The 22,460-nt window shown below is 41.5% G+C and overlaps 1 protein-coding gene across 1 annotated transcript in view; it reads left to right on the forward strand.

Annotated features, from left to right (window-relative positions):
• LOC140726039 (von Willebrand factor A domain-containing protein 3B-like) overlaps positions 1-22,460 on the forward strand; it is a 185,189-nt gene that overhangs the window by 74,054 nt on the left and 88,675 nt on the right. The window contains exons 11-14 of the mRNA XM_073041933.1: positions 194-332; positions 5,411-5,542; positions 9,005-9,103; positions 11,729-11,911. Of these exons, the coding sequence (XP_072898034.1) occupies positions 194-332; positions 5,411-5,542; positions 9,005-9,103; positions 11,729-11,911 (553 nt within the window). The remainder of the gene's footprint in view (positions 1-193; positions 333-5,410; positions 5,543-9,004; positions 9,104-11,728; positions 11,912-22,460) is intronic.

Genomic DNA, 22,460 nt, shown 5'->3' on the forward strand with positions numbered 1-22,460 from the left:
GGAGAATGTTTGTGAGCAGTTCTTTGTCTGAAAACCTTACTTACAACAAAATACATATTTCTTCATAACCATTTAGACTAATAACAGATAGCTTTAGAATCACACTGAAACAATTCATATTAGAATCTATTATGTATTTGCAAGTCAGTCTTCTGTACTGAAGTATTTTATTTGGTTCACTTTTTCTCTACAGAATTAACTGGCTTCGGAAGGGGAGCAGGGAGCTGTTTGGAACAATAATTGAAGATCAAATATATATCCTGGTTGATACCTCTCAATCCATGAAAGATAAACTAGAGTTGGTTCAAAGAAAGATCTTTCAACTCATGCAGGTTGAGTACCAAGCAGTTCTATCTCTCAAAAAGAGTATTTCTAATGAGGTGCAAATTATTATGTCAATGATTGTGACAAATCCTCTGTGGTTTGTAAAAGTGGGCTCGTCTGGGGAAGTGTTGACTCATTTAGGTCTTGGCCTGAAACATCAACCGTTTATTTCCTTCCATTGATGCTGCCTGACTTGCTGAGTTTCTCCAGCATTTTGTCAAGTCAAGTTTATTGTCATTTAACTATGTTTCTAATGTATATAACAATATTATATATATATATATATATATATATATATAGAAACGAGACTATGTTTCTTCGAACCAGGGTGTAAAGCACAGTAGTACACATTACACACAATAACTTATGAAGGTAAGGATAAAATCTACAGATGAATCACACATAAAATAACAAACCAATGTTATAAATAACATAAATAACAAAGACTAAGTATTGTAAGGTGTGGAACAGATTAACCAGTGACACTTCAAATATGACACAGTGTGTTGCTCAAGATTTCCAGCATCCACAGAAGCTCTAGTGTTTTTGAGATACACTGACTGAACTGCAGTTTTTCATTAGGTAGCCTTGCAGTGATGAAAGTGCTAATTTTTTGAATAGATTTGCATGACAAATTAGTAGCTGCAACAAATTACTTGCCTTGCTAATTATTAGTTATTGCCTGTAAAAACCATTTGCTTTGAAAATGGCTTTTTCTGTGCTGTTGTGGAAGTCTGGTTAACTTCGTTAAGGCTCCAAAATTAAAATTGTTTTTGTTAACAAAGTATTTCAGATATTCGGTACTGCAGATAAGGGAGGAAGGCAAAACACAGGATATAATAGGCCAGTTAGGCCGACTTCAGTGGTTGAGTGGTCCATTATTAAAGGATGAGGTTTCAGGGTACTTGGAGGCACATGATAAAATAGGCCAAGTCAGCATAGTTTCTTTAAGGTGACATCTTGCTTGACAAATCTGTTGGAATTCTGTTACAGGGTTTCCTAAAGGTTAACTTGTAAGGAAGTTTATAAGGAAGGTAAGGTGGTAAGGAAGGCTAATACAATGTTAGCAATCATTGAAGAGAATTAGAACGTAAGAGCAAGACATTGGATAGACCACATTGTGAGCTGTTTTTGGCCCCTTGTCTAACAAAGGATGTGCTGGCATTCACTAAGACCTTCGATGAGCATGTTGATATGTTGAGAAGAGTGCTACAGCAAATGTGGGCACATGGAGTGAAACCTAAACCCAGCAGGTATGATTTCCTTAAGGCTGAAGTTTACTACCTGGGGAGAATTGTGTCAGCAGAGGGAAAACGGATGGACTGTGCAGACACAGAGGCAGGAACAGCACTGGATGAGAAGAAGCCAGGCAGAGTGGAGAACTGAGAAAGATTCTGGGTCTATTAAGCTACTATTGGCAGGACATTAAATATTTCTTTTGAATCGTGACACCTCTCTGTGACCCATTAAAAAGCAGAGATGACAGTGACAAAAGTCAACTCAGTAGGGGTAGTGTCAGAAAGACAAATAAAAAGAAGAACCGTGTGCCCTCTTGCAAACTGATCAATTGGACAGAGACACATCAAGAAAGTTTGGAGAGGCCAATAGACTGCCTAGTACAGCCACCTGTGCTGAGATTCCCAGACTGCACAACCATTTGTTTTCTGTATTGATGCCTCCAGTCAAGGTTTGGGAGCAGACCTGTATGAAAAGCAAGATGACAAATTGAGAATAATAGCTTATGGTTCATGAACATAGATGAATGCAGAAAAAACTACCACCTATACAATGGGAAATAGGAATCCCTTGCCTTGAAGAGGGCAATTTCTGAAAAATGTGGAGATTACCTGTACTATACCCTACATTCTCAGTTTACAGTGACAACAGCCCCCTCACCCATACTCTGTCTTCAGCAAAGTTGAATGCAACTGGATTTAGATGGGTTGCTGAACTGACCGAATTCTTCTTCACCATCCGTTATCGCTCAGGAAAAGAAGATGACGATGCTGACTCTTTGTTCCGAATGCCGGTAGCCATGGAAACGATTATGAGTGAGTGCACGGAAGGAATCTTATCCGATTCAGTGGGAGCCACAGTCCAGGCTGTTGAAGTTCAGCCAAGTGCAGACATACTCTGGACTATGGCAGTATCTGTGCAATTAGACGCAGTAAACATCGACTTGGTGGACACGTCTGTTCCACCACTGTCCAGGAGAGAGATCAGCAAGACAAGAAGAGGATGGTGACATCAAAATGATAATTCACTTTGTATGCTCAGGTTCAAAACCTACTGTTCAACAAATACAGACATGAAGCAAGCGAGCCAGATGCTTTCTGCGAGAGTGGGATAAATTAGTATTGGATGAGGATGGCATCCTTCATTGGAAAGCTACCCAACAAACACAACTGGTACTGCCTGAGAGGTTCAAGTGCACAGTCCTGAAAGAGCTGCATGATAAAATGGGGCAGCAAGGTGATGATCACACAACAGCTCTGGGAAGAGGGAGGTTTTTCTGGCCTTACATGCAGAGGGACATTGAGGACCACGTGCAAAGAGTCTGCACCTGTCTCAAGCAAAAGAAGCTGTGTTGGGAAACCAGGGCACCACTCCAGAGCATTGTGCCAATGCAGCCATTTGAACTCATGTCAGTTGACTTTCTTCAGCTAGGCAGGTGTAAGGGTGGATACGAGTACATTCTGGTGATTATTGACCATTTTATATGATTTGCACAGGCATACATGCAAATCACAAAGCCAGGAAAAACTGTCACTGACCGCCTTTTCAATGCCTTTGCCCAAAAGTTTGGATTCTCATCACGAATACATCATGACCAAGGAGAACCAACTCTTCACGCAACTGAGAAAACAGAGCGGTGTAGCAGGATCAAGAACTACACCGTACCACCCCCAGGGAAATGGACAAGTTGAGAGGTTCAACCGGACCTTTCTGCAAATGTTGAAAACGCTAACAGAAAGACAAGAAAAAAATTGGGAAGAGTCATTGAATAAAATGGTCCATGCTTAGAACTGTACAAGGTCGGAAGTAACAGGAATCTCTCCATTCTGCCTTCTCTTGGGCAGTTTGCCAAGGTTGCCCATAGATATGTTCTTAGGCCTGAAGACTGACAAAAATCCTGCCGCCCACAGTGAATACTTGGAAAGATGGAAAAGAGACATGCAAGTCACCAATCAGATTGCCAGGGAGTATATGCAAAAGAATATGGGGAGAAATAAGATAAGTGATGACAGCAGAGTGAGAGTTACAGAGCTACAACCTGGGAATCATGACCTAGTAAAGAATCTGACACCTTGTGGAGGCCCGGGAAACCTCCAAAACTATTGGGAGGACTGCATCCATATTGTTATACGGGAGGTTGGGGAGGATGTGCCAATCTATGAAGTAAAACCTGAACAAGGAAAAGGAAGGCCCATGGTACTACATCGCAATCTTCTCATGCCATGTGAGCACCTGTCTTTGGATGTTGAACCACAAATGGATACCGCAACAAAGCAAGGGCGTCTGCCAAAACAGCGCACCAGGATTCATCCACCTACAGAACGGGAAGAGTGTGAACCAGCCAACAACAGTGACAATGAATTTTACTAGCAAGTCGAATGTCACCAACCTCACAGTAGCAAGGACTGTAATAGTTTTGAAGTAGAGCCTACACTACCTGCCGAGCAGCAAATGAGGGTTGCCGATTCACAATACTTACAGAGACAAATGCCTGAGAATGAACCGTTGAGCTTTCCTGCACGTGGACCAGCACCAGTCACTGTATCTTCATCTGTACCAAGTAACCTAGATGACTTACCCACTGTGAATCATTATCAGTCCCTGTACCTTCATCTGAACTAAGTGACCCCAGTGATTTTCCTGCATGTGAACCAATACCAGTTCCTGTATTTACTCCAGCGGATGGTGAGCCAGTCAACCAGATGGAGCAAAGACAAGGGAGCTCAAAGTTTCCTCAGAGAGAACGATGACCACCAAAATGCTTTACTTACGATAGGGTTGGGACTCCCCACGTGTCTCAACATACAGGCTGCAGACTGCAGATCTCTTCAGTAGCAGGCCTTGCCTTATAATTGTGTAATGTCAATGACTTCATGGCTACCTGTGCCTCAGTTCCTACATCAACTACCATGTCCCTACTGGAAACCAAATGAATGTTTAGTACAAGGAAAGTAGTGATTGCAAGTCTAACACTGGCAGAAGATGTTGGGACGACATCTACCTTTGAGGAGAGTGTGTGGACAAGGTTGAAATCTGTTCAGTTTAGTTATAAGTAATTGTTCAAGTATTTTTTCAAAAAGAGTTAAAATAATTTATTTAATGTGAATATCATTTCATGTTGAGAAACAAAGGGATATTACTTGAAAAACATGCAAATATGGGTAGCTGAAAGTTCTGAGAATGCGTGTGCAAGGTTTTCTCGTATAGTATGGAGCACTGAATCTGCTATTGACTTGTATGGGCTTGCATTCAATCTTCAGCACATGATCAATTGCTCATACCTGCCAGAATGCCTGGGGAATGGCAGTACCCGCCAGGCTCATTCACCATAAAATGACCGATGCATGAACGTTATGGAGTTTATGCTTCATTTTTCATGGGTACTACAGTGGCATAGAATGTATGGGCTGAATGATGATGATGATTAATTTTCTAGAAATAGACTTACAGTTATTGGCGAAGTAACAGTGGCTGACAATCTATACTTAAAGCGGCAGCGTGGAAATACATAGTACCGTTAGTGTTTTAAATTCCTTTTTGCCAACATCTGTAGCTACGAACATTAGTTGAAAGATTCCATGGCAATAGAAACTGTGAGCTGTTATGAAGCAGGCTGAACTACCCATAACATCTTATACATTTCAAAATGATCTCCTCTCATTCTCTTAAACTCCAAATAATGTATGGCTAATCTTTCCATGGAAGTCAAGTTCTTTGTATCATAAACTTGAGTTAAGACTGAAAACTCCTTAATATGGACTAAGGACCATGCTTCCAAACATATAAAGTGACTTTTTTTATGGACTGCTGTACTCAAAGGGTTATTTACTGGAATGTTTATTTTATTCAGGAACAGCTCAGACACAAGAGCAAGTTCAATTTCGTGAAGTTTGATTCCAGAGTTGAACCTTGGCAGGAGAAGCTGGCAGATGTGACTGAGAAAAATATTGAAAGTGCTTGGTCTTGGATCCAAGGACTTCAGGTAAATGTATTAGTGAACACCTTAAAAATGTTTCTCATTATAATTTGAAATTTACTCATTTCTACAGTGCTTTGCTTAGAACGTAAAAACATAAGAAATAGGAGTAGGAGTAGGGCATCTGGCCTATTGAGCCTGCCCCGCCATTCAATAAGATCATGGCTGATCAGTCCATAAACTCAGCTCCATCTACCTGCCTTTTCCCCATAACCCTTAATTCACCTACTCTGTAAAAATCTATCTATTTGTATCTTAAATATATTTAGTGAAGAAGCCTCAACTGTTTCCCTGGGCAGAGAATTCCACAAATTCACCACTCCCTGGGAAAAACAGTTTCTCCTCATCTCTGTCCTAAATCTTCTCCCCTGAATCTTGAGGCAATGTCCCCTAGTTCTAGTCTCACCTACCAATGGAACCAACTTTCCTACTTCTATCTTATCCATCCCTTTCAAAATTTTGTAAGTTTCTATAAGATTCCCTCTCATTCTTTCAAACTCCAGAGAGTACAGTCCCAGGCGACTCAATCTCTCCTCATAGCTTAACCCCTTCATCCCTGGAATCAACCTGGTGAACCTCCTCTGCACTGCCTCCAAAGCCAGTATATGCTTCCTCAAGTATGGAGACCAGAACTGCACACAACTGCTTGGACCAGGTAACAACATTTAAAGGACACCTGGGCATATATATCTGGATAGGAAAGATTTAGAGCAGGGGTTCCCAACCTTTTTTATGCCATGAACTAATACCATTATCCAAGGGGTCCATGGACCCCATATTGGCAACCCCTGATTTTGAGGGATATGGGTCAAGTGTGGTCGTATGTGAGAGTTTAGATGGGCAACTTGGTCAGTTTGGACCAGTTAGGCCATAGGCCTTGTTGCCACACTCTCTGACTGTGTAGATCAAGTATCATGTTGCTATGGATCCAAATTACAGCTTTGAAATATTGAATTGAAAACCTAGGCATCTGTCGAAGGAAAACAGGCAGGGAGCACACTGAGAAAAAACCATTCAGATACTGCATGGATAATTAGGCCACACGACGTGGGAGAAGAAGTAGACCACTTGGCCCTTCACGTTTTCTCCGCCATTCCATCATGGCTGGTTTAATTTAATTTATCTTTATTTAGTGATACTGGCCCTTCCGGCATAACGAGCCCACCCATGTGACCAGCTAAACTGCTAACCCGTACATTTTTGGAATGTTGGAGGAAATTGAAGCACCTGGAGGAAGCCCATAGAGTCACGGGGAGAACGTACAAACTCCTTACAGACAGCAATGGGAATTGAACCCAGGTCGCTGGTGCATCGACTGCTATGCTGCCATTTATTATCCTTCTCAGCTCAGTTATCCTCTCTTCTCCCCGTAACCTTTGACCCCCTTACTAATCAAGATCTTATCAACCTTTGTTTTAAGTATGCCTAACGACTTGGCCTCTACAGCCATCTGTTGAATTCTACAGATTCACCAGCCTCTGGTTAAAGAAATTCCACCTTCATTTCTGTTCTAAAGGGACATCTTTGTAGTCTGAGGCTGTGCCCTCTAGTTCTGGACTCCCCAGCTATCAGAAACATCCTCTCCATGTCCACTGATCTATGCCTCTTATGTTGTACACCTCTATTTATGTGAGCTTATGTGGGCAAATCTGCTACCGTATTTCCAGCATAAGTGACTACTTCCAAAGCACTCAGTAGCAACTTTCTAGGTACCCCTGTACATCTGCTCACTTATGCAAATATCTCATCAGCCAATCATGTGTGAGCAACTCTATACATTAAAGTATGCAGACATGGTCAAGAGGTTCAGTTGTTGTTCAGACCAAACATCACCTTGGGAAAGAAATGTGATCTAAGTGACTTTGACCATGGAATAAGTGTTGGTGCCAGATGGGGTGGTTTGAGTATCTCAGAAACCGCTGATCTCCTGGGATTTTCACGCATAACTGTCTTTACAGTTTACAGAGAATGGTGTGAAAAACAAAAAAAAAATGGCAGTTCTCTGGGTGAAACTGCCTTGCTAATGTGAGAAATCAGAGAAGAATGGCTAGACTGCCTTGAGCTGACAGGAAGGTGACAGTATTTCAAATAACCATGGGTTACAACAGTGGTGTGTAGAAGAGCTTCATGGATGCACAACCTGTCGAAACTTGAAGCGGTTGGGCTACAGCAGCAGTAGACCACAAACATACACCCTTTGGCTGCTATTTTAGAGACAGGAGGCACCTATTTAAGTGGCTACTGATTGTACATAGTGCTATGGGGTATCCTGATAAGCACTGCATAACTGAAGATCCTTCCTTCTCTTACTGTTGCCCTGACACTGCCTCTGTTGTTCTCAAACCATCTGCTAAGGAGGTTAGTAACTGCCTTCAACAGTGTTCCAGCTTCCTCAACATTTTGATAGCCTGCAAATGATCCTCTCTTCATATTGCCAACTAATTAGTGGAGATCATTTCCTGTTACTGGTGATTTGAATTCGGATTTAATCTGATTCCTCACATCTATATTTAGCTTGCACCAGTGTCAATTGAATTTGTGCCATAAATCCATATGATTTAGGAGCAGAATTAAGCTATTTGGCCTATTGAGACTGCTCCGCCATTTCCTTCTTAACCCCAGTCTCCTGCCTTCTCCCCATAACCTTTCACACCCAGAATAATCAAGAACTTACCAACCTCCACCTTAAATACACCAGTGAACTGGCCTCCACTGCCACCTGTGGCAACGAATTCCACAGATTTGCCACCCTCTGGCTAAAGAAATTTCTCTTCATCTCTGTTCTAAAAGGATGTTCCTCTGTTCTGAGACTGTGCCCTCAGGTCCTAGACTCCCCCTCCAAAGATCCTTCGGTGTATCTTGTCTCGCTTAAATATATTCTACTGTTTGGAATGGTAAGATTGATTTGATTTGCAAATTTAAATTCTGCAATATTTTCCTAATTTATTCCTAGATAATTGACTGCATTTACTCTTGGTAGCAATGCGCATGCATTATTCAACAAGTGACACTCATTACTGAGCAATTGAGGAATAGAATATTATCCACAATATCATGAGTATAAAGATGCTCAGTTAAAAACAATAAGCAAAATGCTTATTCCCTGAATAATGTTGCCAGAGCTATAATTGAAAATGATGGCATGTTATTTATACTTCAATATAATGGCTACCTATTGGATGAAATACACACAGTAATTGCCCTGAGATTGTGCTCTTAGCTTTGAACTGTGCAAGATTTAAGATCAGCCTGTGCTGCTAGAAATACACTAGCTATTTGATCTTTTGTGTGGTTATGCAGATGATTGTCCAGCATTTTTAGAAGTAATCAAAAGATTAATAAGGGATTCTCAGAAAGCACATCTTGTGGTTATGTACTAAAATCGTTCATGTAGATTTTGTTCCGTGCGATGCTCAGTCTTTTTTTTTTGCAGGGAGATTTTTAGCTTTGGGTTAAATTTCTCTCTAGGTTGGAGGTTCCACGAACACGCTGGGAGCTATCCGATTTGCTTTAGCTGATGCCGGCACTGAAGCTGTCTACCTGCTCTCTGATGGAAGGCCTGATCAGGTATAGTCCCGTATATTGAAAAAGTCACTTTATTAGTTGAATAAAATCTATAGCTATCATTGCTACCTCACAGTTACACACAGTTACAAGGTTCCTGTGATTAACAGCTTCAAAGCAGGTCCTTTAAAGATTAGCTTTGAATATCATATTGAAACCTACATTGAAATGCCTAAGTATATCCCATTATTCTCTGATGTTGCTTGCTTTCTCCCTTAACACTCTCCATAGAACATAATGTTTAACTCTGCCTTTGGTTCATCTTCTTTTGCTGGTTATCATTCACATGTCCTACAAAATCATTTTAAAATGGTTACATACTCATACAGGTGTGAGGAGTTCTTTCTCAGAAAAGTCTAGATGTGAAACACTATTTAAAATTGCAAAGGGGTGTAACAAAACCAGTTCACCCTAATTATTCATCTAAAGTTTAAGTTATTCACCTAACGGTCCTAAAGCAGGGCTTCCAACTTGATGACCATGGACCCCTTGGTTAATGGTAGGACTCCATAGCATGAAAAAGGGTTGGGAGCCCCTGTCCTGAATGAACGCTCACATACTGAAAGTGTAATATAAAAATTAGGAGCCTGTATTGTGAATATTGAAAGTGCAGACTTTGTTTCATGAATCTGCTGAGTTTCAGCCCTGTGTTATTTCCTTCTGGATTCCTGGCTGGAGAGTGAGGTGGATTGGAAAAGACGGCTAATCGATATGTTAATTGTTCTCCCCTAGTACCATGTCTAGAACGTGTTCCACCACTCTCTGTAAGGAGCTTGTATGTTCTCTCTGTGACTGTGTGGATTTCCTCTGTGTGCTCTGGTTTCCTCCCACAGTCCAAAGTCATACTGGTTGGTAGGTTAATTGGTCATTGTAAGTTGTCCTGTCACTAGGCTAGGGGTTAAAGTGGAGGTTGCTGGCAGTGCGGCTCGAATGGCCAGAAATCAAATCAAGTTTAATTTTCATTGAACCATACACAGATACAGCTGAACTCAACAGCATTCATCTAGGGCCAAGGTGCAAAACATACACAGCGCATTTAAAATAGTGAGCAAAAATACATAGTCATGAAAAAAAAACATATATATAGTCCATGATCCTGAGCGGCATGTCCCTCAATTGATAGTACAGTCTCCCGGCAGTGTGCAGACACACGCAATCCAGCCTGTCATTCCGCTGATTGAACACAGAGGGCAGCACCAATGGGAGAGGCTAGCCCCCAGCCGAGCACAGACGCCACGCAGCACTGCCTCCAGCATCTCCTCACCTGATCTGCAGCAGCAGACATGCCCATTCTATCTCAATAAAATAAATAAATAAATAGAACGGTACTGTGTCCTGTCAATACGTCCTGGCTGTTTCTATTTCAGCCAGAAACTGTGTGTCCTGTTCTGTGTTGTGCTATGACTGCAAAACACTGTACTCACAAAGTTAATTGGGTCCAGTGAGCTATGATTAACTTTAATGACATTGCAAAATTATCATCTTTATCTCTTGGGGTTTTTTTCTGGGATAGAGCCTCCCTTATTTGTGTTGTGTCTGCACAGGTGTGTGTTGCGTCTCCCCTGTGCGTAACCGACTTCATTCTCAGAGATCTGCGAACTCCCTGGGCAGTTCTGATATGGTATACTTGTAGCTGAGCATCAGTGACGAAAGAAACGAGTCAGGCATAACATTGGTTTTCAGATGGAGCTCCTTGTTCTGAATGTGTTGGAAGGGGTTACCAAATAGATGGTAAAAGGTGTTTCAGAAGATTATTTTTGAGGAATACAATAGAAAACATCTTGAGTTTATAACAAAATCAGAAAGGGCTTGAAAGTCTCAGCAGGTGAGTCAGCATCTTTGGAAAGCTAAACAAGAGTTAACCTCTCAGATTGGGGGTTCTTCGTCAGAAATGGAGTTTTTAATTCTTTCCTGATGGTCACCACTACACAATATGACTTTAAAAATGGGTTTCCTCCCCCATTCTCCCTTTTTCAATTCGTCATTATAGTTACCGTCTTGCCCCTTCTCTTCACCTGCCCATCACCTCCCCCGGCACCCCTCCTCCTACCCCTTCTCCCATGGTCCACTCTCCTCTCCTATCAGGTTCCTTCTCCTTCAGCCGCTTGCCTCTTCCACCAATCACCTCTCAGCTTCTCACATCATCTCTTCCCCCACCCCTCACCTGGTCACACCTATCACCTACCAGCATGTACTCCTTCCCCTCCCCCCCCACCTTCTTTTTTCTGGCTTCTTTGCCCTTCCTTTCTGGTCCTGATGAAGGATCTTTGCCTGAAACCACAACTGTTTATTCCCTTTCATGTGGCCTGACTTGCTGAATTCCTCCAGCATTTTGTATGTGTTAACTCAGGGTATAATTTCTGTAAGAATAGGTGCTTGATGTTTAGTGAGTTCTGTGTGGGTCATTCAGCCAGTTTCTGTATTATACAGTGTCTCACTTTGATTCTATTTAAACACGGCACTTATACGTACTTGCTTAGTGAACTGCTGTCTAACACTGCTGCTGAAAAATGGAGAAAGGCTTACTAAAAACATTAATCTGGTTTGATTTGAGGTCTCTCTTAATTAGGAAGGAATATATTACTTCTAATTTAAAGCTAATTATGATTTTTTAATTGTCCAAAATAGCCTCCAAAAACCATTTTTGCTCAGGTGCAGCTGGCCCAGCCTGTCCCTATTCACTCCATTGCGTTTAACTGTGATGATGCTGAAGCCAACAGATTTCTATACGAACTTTCGGAGAAGACTGGTGGACGGTTCCACTCCTACAACTGTGATATGAGGGAGGCCAATAATCCCCCACCATTTATGGTAAGGAATTTCACTTCTTGGAAAAGGAAAGGAATATTTAAAAGCCACTCCAGTACAACAACATACTCTGTTACAACTGAACTCTTAACTGAACTGTGCACTTAATACTGGTGAGTTTCCCATGGTGTTTCACTGGAAAGTAATTGGATATAGTCGGGTCTGAGTCATAGGGAGCATTCAGGCACAGTGGTTAAGCTATTGGACCACCATTCAGACTGCTGAGCTACTAAAATGGGGATAGGAGTTCAAATCCCATCAACGCAGATCAGGAACAATTGTTAAATAAATATGAAATCAGCAACAGTGACCATAAAACCATTGAATTATAGAAAAGCAAGAAAGAAAGATTAGCTTTATTCATTCAAAGTTCAAATACATTTATTATCAAAGTGTGTATACATTATACACCCTTGAGATTCATCTCCTTACTGGCAGCCACAAAACAAGAAACCCAAAAGAACCTATTAAAATAAACCCAACAAACAACCAACATGGGGGGAGGGAGAGAGGGAGAGAGAGTGTGTGTATGTGTGTGTGTGTGTGTGTGTGAGAGAGAGAGAGAGAGAGAGAGAGAGAGAGAGAGAGAGAGAGAGAGAGAGAGAGAGAGAGAGATAAAATTAACTGTACAAACAATAAGAGGAAGCAAACAGCATTTGGAATGAAAGTGAGTCCATAGACATGAAGCCTGGAGCAAGCAGAGCAGACACACAGGCTCAACCTCAGTATATACATTGAATCACTTATACATTGAAACATACGGTGAAGTGCATCATTTGCATCAACGACCAGTTAAGTCCGAGGATTGTGCTGAGGGCAGCCACAGTGTTGCCACGCTTCCAGTGCCCACTGAGCATGCCCACAACTAACTAACCTTTACCGACCCGTATGCCTTTGGAATGTAGAGGGAATCGGAACACCCGGAGGAAGCCCGTGTGGGATAATGGACAAACTCCTTACAAACAGCCACGAGAGTTGAGCCCCGATCGTTGGCACCGTGAAGTGTTATGCAAGTGCTAAGCAAACTGTCTAGTTCATGGAAGGGTATGTCCTCCCTTAACTGGTCTGAGCTACATATGACTCCAGGCTCACTGTTATTTGGTTGACTCTTACTTGTCATTTGAGAAGGACTAGTCACTCAGTTCACGGGCATTTAGGGCTTGAACAATAAATACTGGCCTTATCAGGAATGCTCACGACCTATATGTTGAAAAAGTAATGTGATATTATTCATATTAGGCTGTACTGGAATGGTGAAAATGCTGATGAATTTTGAAAATCGTATCTAAGAAAAAATGTGAAATTATTTATGGTTTCCAAGCTTGCTCCATTCCAAACTGGTTTGGAAGCATTTCAAGCAACTGAAATGAATGAATTAAAAGCAACACACACAAAATGCTGGAGGAACTCAGCAGGCCGGGGAGATGCTGCGTTTTTTCTGGAGCACTTGATCTCCTGATTTCCAGCATCTGCAGATTTTCTCTTGTTTGTAGTAAATCTTCCACATGGCTCTTATCCACTTTTCGGTTATCTTGTATCAGAAATAATGCTCAAATCTTTTCCCTCTTAATGAAGTTTGGAGACGTAATGCAGCAGAACTATAAAACTTGCTTGCATACTTTGGGACACAGGTGTGTGGTTACAGTAAACTTGGATAATTAAGATTCTTTTTTGTGTCTTACTTCTAAACGCTGGTTTATTTTGCAGCAGCCTCTTTTCAGCAATCTCCCCGAAGCTCCTGCAAATTTCTACCGAAGTAAAATTTATTAGCAACAGTTCCAAACCAGTGCAAGTGGACTCTGCAGAGTAATGTAAAAGTGTTTCAGGAACAGTGGACATTTAAAAAAAACATAGTAACATGGATAAACAAGCACAGGAAGAGATCCTTTGGCCCATCTTGTCTGTACTGAACATGATGCCAAATTAAACTAATCCCATTCACCTGCGAGTCAAAGTCAAAATAAATTTATTATCATAATACGTGTATGTCACCGTACACTACACTGACATTCCTCTTCTTGCAGGCACCCACAGGAAAATAAAGAAATACAATAGAACTTATGAAAACCTATAGATAAGCAAAAGACAGAAAAACAACTAATGTGCAAAAGAAGACAAATTGTGCAAAGAAAAAACCAATACTGGAAACATGAGTTGTAGAGTCCTTGACAGTGAGTCTGTAGGTCGTGGAATCAATTCAGAGTTGCAGTTATCCATGCCAATTCAGAAGCCTGATGTGGTAGGGTAATATTTATTCCTGAACCTGATGGTGTGAGTGGTCGGTATCACTCTATTTTCTTCCTGTTCCTGTACATCCCTAAACTTTCTTAAATATTGTTATATTTGCTACTACCACCTCCCTGGCAGCACATTGTGTGCACCTACCCCTCTCTTCAAAATAAACTTGTCTTGTAAATCTCTTTTAATCTCCCCTCCCTCCCCGTTACCTTTAGTATTTAGTAACCTATGCCCTCTAGTATTTGACATTTTTAACCTGGGTGGAAAAAACTCTGTTCTCTACTCTATCTATGCCTCTTATAATTTAACGTACTTCTATTGGGTTGTCTTTCATCTTCACTGCTCCAGAGAAAAAAAAACAATTAAAGTTTGCCCAATCTCTCCTTATGGGTCTTACGTTCCAATCCAGACGGCATCCTAGTGAACCTCTTCAGCAAAGCTTTCATATTCTTTTTGTATGGTAATCCCCACTGCGTACAATACCCCAAATGTGGCCTAATCAAATTTTTATAGACCTGTAACATGACTTGCCAATGTTTATACCTAGTGCGCTGACTAATTATATATGTATGTCCTATGCCTTATACTTGTGATGTTACTTTCATGGACCAGGACCCCAATATCCCTCTGTACATTAATGCTCTTAATAGTGCTGCTGTTTACTGTATATTTGCCTCTTGCATTTGACTTACTAAAATGTAGCACCTCACACCCGTACAGATTAAACTCCATCTACCATTTCTCTGCCCAGATTTTTAACAATCCATGTTACCTGTTGCATCCTTTCACAACCTTCCTCACTATCCAGAAAGCCACCTATTTTCATGTCATCCTAATCAGACTACCTAAATTTTCATTCAAATCATGAATATATATTACAAACAACAGAGGTTCCAGTGCTGATCCTTGTGGAACACCATTGGTAACACTCCACTAGTCAGAAAATCACTGATTTATCATTACTTATGACCTAACTAATTTTGAAAACAAATTACCTGCTCATTATGGATCTCATGTGACTTAATCTTCTGGGTCAGCTGACTATGAGTGACCTTGTTAAATGATTTACTGAAGGCCATGAAGACAATATCTATTGCTTATCCTCATTAATCATCTTTGTGAACTCCTCAAAAAAATACTCAGTTAAATATGTGAACTACGGGAATCCCTTAAATATGTGAACTGGGGGAAGTTAAAATCAGTCACTACAATAACTATAGTTATTTTTACAACTTTTCATGATCTACCTGCATATCTGTTCTTTTGGCTCCTGTTTGCTATTGGTAGGCCTACAGTATAACTTCATATTAGTTATTGCATCTTCCTCGTTCCCTACCAAAGGTTCAAGTGTTTATTTATTATCAAAGCATGTATCCACACACAACTCTGAAATTTGTCTTCTCCAGATAGCCACGAAACAAAGAAAGGACATGAAAGTTGTTCAGAGAGAAACATCAAACCCAACCCCCCCCCCGCACAAAAAGGAATGGCATCCTGATCATCAAACCCCCCACCCCCCACCCCACTCCCCAGTAAAAAACAGAACAGGAACATCGATCCTTCCCCTGCATAAAAAAAAACTAACAACACTAACAGAACTTCAATCCCCAAACACCCTCCCCTTGCACAACAAAGCAGAAAAGTGACAGGCAATTAAAAATACAGAATATAGAAATCATAGTCTGAAAAATCCACAGTCCATAAACGCAGAACCACGATACTATCCTTCGATATCACCAGCGTTCATCGAAGGAGAGAGACGCCTACCTGCCTGCCGTAGCAAGCCACACAGTGATAGGCCGCTCACACGCTCCTTCTCGGCAGTGATCAAAGGGAAGCCAGTCAGTGCTGAACTCATGCTCGGCTTCCGCATTCGCCTCGATGTCTCAGTCTTCCTCAACACTTTAATTGGCGATTAACGGAAGCTTTAATCGGTGAAATGGGGTCGAACTTTGGCTCGTGTCCTGTCTCGAAGTTTCTGCATGTCAAGGCCGTTCTAGTATGCGCTCGCTTCCTGGAATCTTCTCGGAGACAGCAGAGTGCTGGATCACTCAGTCAATCTCCTAACTCTACATCACAGGCTCTAACGGTACCAGAAATACACTAAGGTGAAAAGCAGACTTAAAACAAGTAAAAAAAAAAGGCTATTTTCATGGGCTATATGGAAGTTGTTGACCGAGGAAGCATTGTACGCTGGTGCCATCTTGACCTGTCCCAATATTCCCTCACAGCATGTGCAGCTTTGACATTCTCCCTAATTCCGATATTGCCTCACAGGATGAGCCCCCCAGGATGCAGTGGTGACATTCTCCCCAAATTATTAATGCATGCCCACTTCCTTTTCCTCTGTCAAATCTGTATTTTGGAGTATTGAACTGCCAGGTTTTCCCTTCTCTCAATCAAGTTTCTGTAAATGCCACAACACTGTACCTCCCCGTACTAATCCAGGCTCTGTGCTCATCTGCCTTACCCATTATACACCTTACATTAAAATAAATGCAGTTCACATCTTCATTGCTGCCGTGTTCGTTATACTGGCCATGCCTGCTTTATCTACTAGACCTACAAGACTTCAGCTCTACCTTCTCCTCTTTCACTCCATCAGCTGGCCTACTGCTCCATTTCCCACTACTGCCTGCCACAGTAGTTCAAACGCTTCCAAGAAGCATGAGCAAGGATGTTTCTTTGGTTTAGGTGGTTTCTTGTGTTCGTAGCACACTTCCTTACAGTTCTGACCTCAGGAAGCAGGTTCTTATTTATAACATCACTCAGTGCCCTGCTTCTCCGAGAGAACTCTTCCATTTCCCATCGCTGAAGTATTCACACACCCCTTGCTAACTCTTCCCAGAAGCTGACAGAGTGGATGCTTTGTTATGGTGTGACACCTCCCGCCCCACTCCACTTCAAATTCAGAGCCGTGAGGAAAGATGGAACAAGTTTTGACCATGTTCTGGTTGCGTTACTGATTGCTGATATTGTGAATGTTGACTACTTCTCTTTCTGCAAGGGTTCTTCTGGAATTTCTGGTTGATTGACATTGTTGGGCTGTTGGAGTTGTGGGGGGGGGGGGTGCGGTAGGGAGGAGTTTTTGAAATTAGCCAGGGAGTGGTAACTAGCATTCTGGTTTGGGTTGGTCCACAACGATAGCTTGAGCTGTAAAACATTTTTTCTGTACAGTGGCAGGATAGAGCAATAGACAGACAGATAGACGGGCGCACACGCACACGCACGCACAATATGCCAGAGGAACTCAGCAAGTCAGGCAGCATCTATGGAGGAGAATAAGCAGACGATGTTTCTCTCAGAATGAAAGGGGCAGATGCCAGAATAAGATGGGGGGGGGGGGGGGAAGGGGAGGAACACTAGCTTGCAAGTAGGAGGATGGACCTGTCTAGCTCTGTCAGTAATGTTCAGTTTGAGCCTTCTCAGTTAATAAACACTGTTCCTGTTGTGAGTGATCAGTGCAAATGGTGATTCGGAGCATCATGTTTGAACTTGGCAGGCAGATGAATTCTGGGGTTGTGAGCCATAGACCATAAGACATAGGAGCAGAATTAGGCCATATGGCCCATCGAGTCTGCTCTGTACAGCCATTGTGTCATTTGAGCGAGCGGGGCACCAGAGAAACAGTGCTGGGATCATTTTACACTAAAAAAAAGGCCAAATACAGCCAACAGCTGACATTGTCACCCAGAAATATGCACACCATATGACGCTGGAAATCCATAGCAACACATACAAAATTCCAGAGGAACTCAGCAGGTCCGGCAGCATCTATAGAAATGAATAAACAGTCGACGTTTCGAGCCAAGACTCACTTTCAGGACTGGAAAGAAAGGGGGAAGATGACAGAATAAACTGGGGGGAGGGGAAGGAGGATAGCTAAAAGGTGATAGGTTAAGCCAGGTAGGCAGGAAAGATAAAGGGCTGGAGAGGAAGGAATCTGATAGAAGAGGAGAAAGGACCGTAGGATAAGGGGAAGGAGGGGACCCCGGAGGAGGTGATAGGCAGGTGAGAAGAGGTAAGCAGCCAAAGTGGGGAATAGAAGAAGAGGGGAAGGTGATGGAATTTTTTTAACTGGAAGGAGAAATCAATATTCATACCATCAGGTTGGAGGCAACCCAGACAGAATAGAAAGTGTTACTTATCCACCCTGAGGATGGCCTCATTGTGGCACAAGTGGAGGCCATGGATTGACATGTCAGAACGGGAATGGGAATTAAAATGTTTGGCCACCAGGAAGCTCCCCTTTTGGCGGGTGGAGAGGAGGTGCTTAACGAAGCAGTTCCCGTATTTATGACGGGTCTCACCAATGTAGAGGAGGCCACTTCAGGAGCACTGGACATTGGAAGTGCTCAGCAGGTCAGGCAGAGTTACCAAGGAGACGATACAGTCAATATTACAAGCCGAAGCCCCTTCCCCTGAACTGCAAACATCTAAAAAGAGATGCAAGTTCAAGATTAGATTTATTAGGCCCACGTGCAGTGAAGTGTGTTGCTTGTGCATGAGGCAGCCCACAAGTGTCACCACACATCCCAGCACTATCATAGCATATGCACAATGTTCAGCAAAACAATTTACAGCCAACATACAACAAGATAGACACAACAACAGCAAAATAAACCTCTCTCCCCCCCCCCCCCCCCCACCCCACCCCACCCTTCTATCAGGTCAGAATATCCCAACCTCCGGACCTGTCCACCTTAGGCCTCCAAGCCAAGGAGAGGCCACCTTCGGGTCTCCAGATATTGGCCCTGGACCCGCTGACCTCTGATCTCTGTCCTCAGACTTGCCGACCCTGCAAGGTGTCCTTCAACTTGCAGAAAGGTGTAAGGAGTGTGGAGGGAAACACGTTTTGTATTCCGTTGACCTGCCAAGTGCTTGCATCATTATAGTTCTATTTCAGATATCTGTGCCTGCAATATTTCGCTTTGGTGCTCTGCCAGTGTGAGTCAAAGCAAGGTTGCCTACGTGATCTGGCCTCCCTGACTAAAGCCTGCTAAGTAGGAATTACACTTGAGAGACTCTCCATCCGTTTACCACAAATGCTGAGAAAGTGTGGATTGTTTTCGACAATTCGTATTACTTTGTTATTGGGTTTCATTACAAACATGAGAAAATCTGCAGATGCTGGAAATCCAGAGCAACACACACAAATGCTGGAGGAACTCAGCAAGTCAGGCAGCATCTGTGGAAAAGAGCAAACAGTCGACACTTCAGGCCGAGACCCTTCATCATGACTTAGTGTGTATATGAGTGTTTATTGCCTGGTTTCATACAATGTACGTTAAATCTATTGAAATTGCTTACTTGGAGATTTGGAGTATTGTGTGCAGTTGTGGTTACCTAGCTAAAGAAAAGATATCAATAAAGTTGAAAAAACACAGAGAAAGTTTACAAGGATGTTGCCACGACCTGAATTATAGGGAAAGGTTGAATAAGTATGGAATTTATTCCCTGGAGCATAGGAGAGTGAGGGGAGATTTGAAAGTGGTATACAAAATTATAAAGGGTATACATAGGGTTAATGCCTGTAGGCTTTTTCAACTGAGGCCGGGTGAGACCAGAACAAGAGGTCATAGGCTAAGCGAGAAAGGTGAAATACTTAAGGGGTATCTGAGGGGCAACTTCTTCACTCAGAAGGTGACGAGAATGTGGAACAAGCTGTCATCAGAAGTGATGGATGAGGATTCAATTGCAACAAATGAGAGATGTTTGGATAAGTACATGGAGGGGAGGGCTGCGGTCCCCGGTGCAGGTCAATGGGAATAGGAGAATAACAAGTTAACACGGACTAGATGGACCAAAAGGCCCATTTCTATGATGTTGTCTTCTAGGACTCTATGATTCTAAATAACTCCTCTTGATTCATTCCAGTAAAACTGTGTAAAGCAAAGATGTTTCCTTATTCAGTTCTTGGATTATTATTGACCGTCATCGCAAAGGTTGGCAAATGTAACAGAAATGAAGGCAATTTAGGCTTCCTTTTGTACAGCAACACAGATATATAACAAGGAGATTCTTTGTGCAGGCCGTGGTAAGCAGTCTCCAGTCTTTGATCTTATATTCTTCCATCGCATGTGGGCATCATTATGAAGGTGAACATTTAATCTTTATCCTTAATTGTACTTGAGTTGAGTAGCTTTCTGAGCCATTTAAGGACAGTTTAGATTGACATGTGTAAGCTGAACCAGGTGAGGAGAGGTTGTTTCTTCCACAAGGAATTTTTATGAAGGTGGCAGCATTTTGACTGATAGTTTCACGCTCACTGTTTTACAAGCTTTTAAAAATAATTTTTCATTTAGAATCTCAACAGAATATGACCATATGTCAAGAAGATTAGCAGTCCATGTCCATGGTTTACTTATCCAGCAATATAATCACTGCAGGCACAAGATCCACAGAGGTCCTATTGAGATTTTTCATTGTCATTGTCGTTACGATAGTTCTGTTTTACAGTTCTTTTCTTAAGGCCAGTGTGAATTCAAGCTGTTAATGGGGGACAGTGAATTGTGTTACTAATTCATTTGCATGTCTGTATTTAAAAAAAGGCTTGAATTTAAATATGCAGCCCTTGGTATATGAAGTACCTATTTTTTTAGAATGACGATTGTTTTATTTGAAGAAATATCTGCAGAAGAGACGTCAAAACACTATTTACAGGTTGAGTACCCTTTATCCGAAATGCCTGGGGTGGAAGTGTTCTGGATTTCGGATTTTTTCAGATTTTGGAATATATAATGAGAAAGCTTGGGATAATATCTGAATGTGAGTTTATGTGCTACCGGTATACTTGATCATCACACATATATAGTTAACAGTAAAAGTTATTACATACCATCAATATAATGAGAATACAATGCGTGCAGGGTAACAAAAGCAGCACAACAGCATCAGGAGAACACCTGTATCAGCTGTTGAACAACAACAAGCAGGTTTTCAGTCTTCACCTACGATGCTGCGATTTGTTTTAGATTTTATGTAAGGTATAAAAACAATCAGCATTGTAGGCTTGTTCTGGTGTTAGATTTTCATTAGTGATGATCGTTGCAAACTCATCAATGAATTTCTCTGTTGCTTCATCTTCAGCAGATGGAGACTCTACCTTTAAAATTTTTTAAATTAAAAAAATCTTAATGCTGTGCCTTTTCTTAAATTTCTGCAACCAGCTTGCTGGTTCACAATTACTTTTGATTTTCAGTTTGTTGTGGTAATAGATCTTTGCATGTTTCTTGATCAGCATATTGTTAAGAGGCATATGTTTACCCCGACATTGATGAATCCATTCTTTCAATAAACGATCGAGATCTTCGTTTTCTGCTTCATGCAGTGTTTTTTTATTTTTCATTAACTTATGTTCATTACATATATGAGGTCACTTTTCAGAGCTGTCTGTGATGTGCAGACACCTCCGCATTGCCTGGGAAGCTTCCCATCGCCTTGCGGAATTTTCCATTTGTGACGTCATGCCAGAGCTCAAAAAAATTCTGGATTTCCAAGTTTTTTGGATTTTGGGATTTTGGATAAGGGATACTCAAACTGTATATGGATTAAATCTTTTGATATATTTCCTAGGATTGCTGTTTAAGGAGTTATTTATTTAATTTCAGCTAATGACAAAATTACGAATCACCTAACTAATGGATAATGCTGAACAAGCATTCATAATATTAAACTCAAAAGTGTGACATATATTTGTCCCTATGAATGACAGAACTTGTTTCCCCCGTTAATTAGGGGTGGCCTATGGTTAACATTTATTTATTATTTGTTCTTTTTGCATTTGCAGTTTGTCTTCTTTTGCACATTAGTTCCTTGCCAGTTTTTATGTGTAGTTTTTCATCAGTTCTATTGTATTTATTTTTCTATTGTGAACGCCTGCAAGAAAATGAATCTCAGGGTAGTACTTGGTGACATATAGTACTTACGTAGGTAATAAGTCTACTTTGAACTTTGAATTCAAAGTGGGCTAGCAGCATGGCACTGAACTGAACTAAACTGAATACTCCTGGTCGTCTGGTTTGATGTTTGATATACTGCGTGTTGTTCAGAATCAGAATCAGACTTTAATCGCCAAGTACCTATGCACATACAAGGAATTTACTTCTGGCAGATGTTGTCTCTCTGCTCATAACAATAATAATGATAAATATAAATGAAAATATAGATTATACATACAGGTAGTGCAATCCAAGTAATAGTTAGCCGACAGTTAACCGGCAGTTAACTGTTCAGCAAAGTGACCGCAGTAGGGAAAAAACTTCTCCAGTTCGCTCTGTTTTTGCTGTTGGAGCAATTTGTTCTTTTTTAATGT

This window comes from Hemitrygon akajei, chromosome 4, assembly GCF_048418815.1.
Source record: "Hemitrygon akajei chromosome 4, sHemAka1.3, whole genome shotgun sequence".
In the NCBI taxonomy this organism is placed as follows: Eukaryota; Metazoa; Chordata; class Chondrichthyes; order Myliobatiformes; family Dasyatidae; genus Hemitrygon; species Hemitrygon akajei.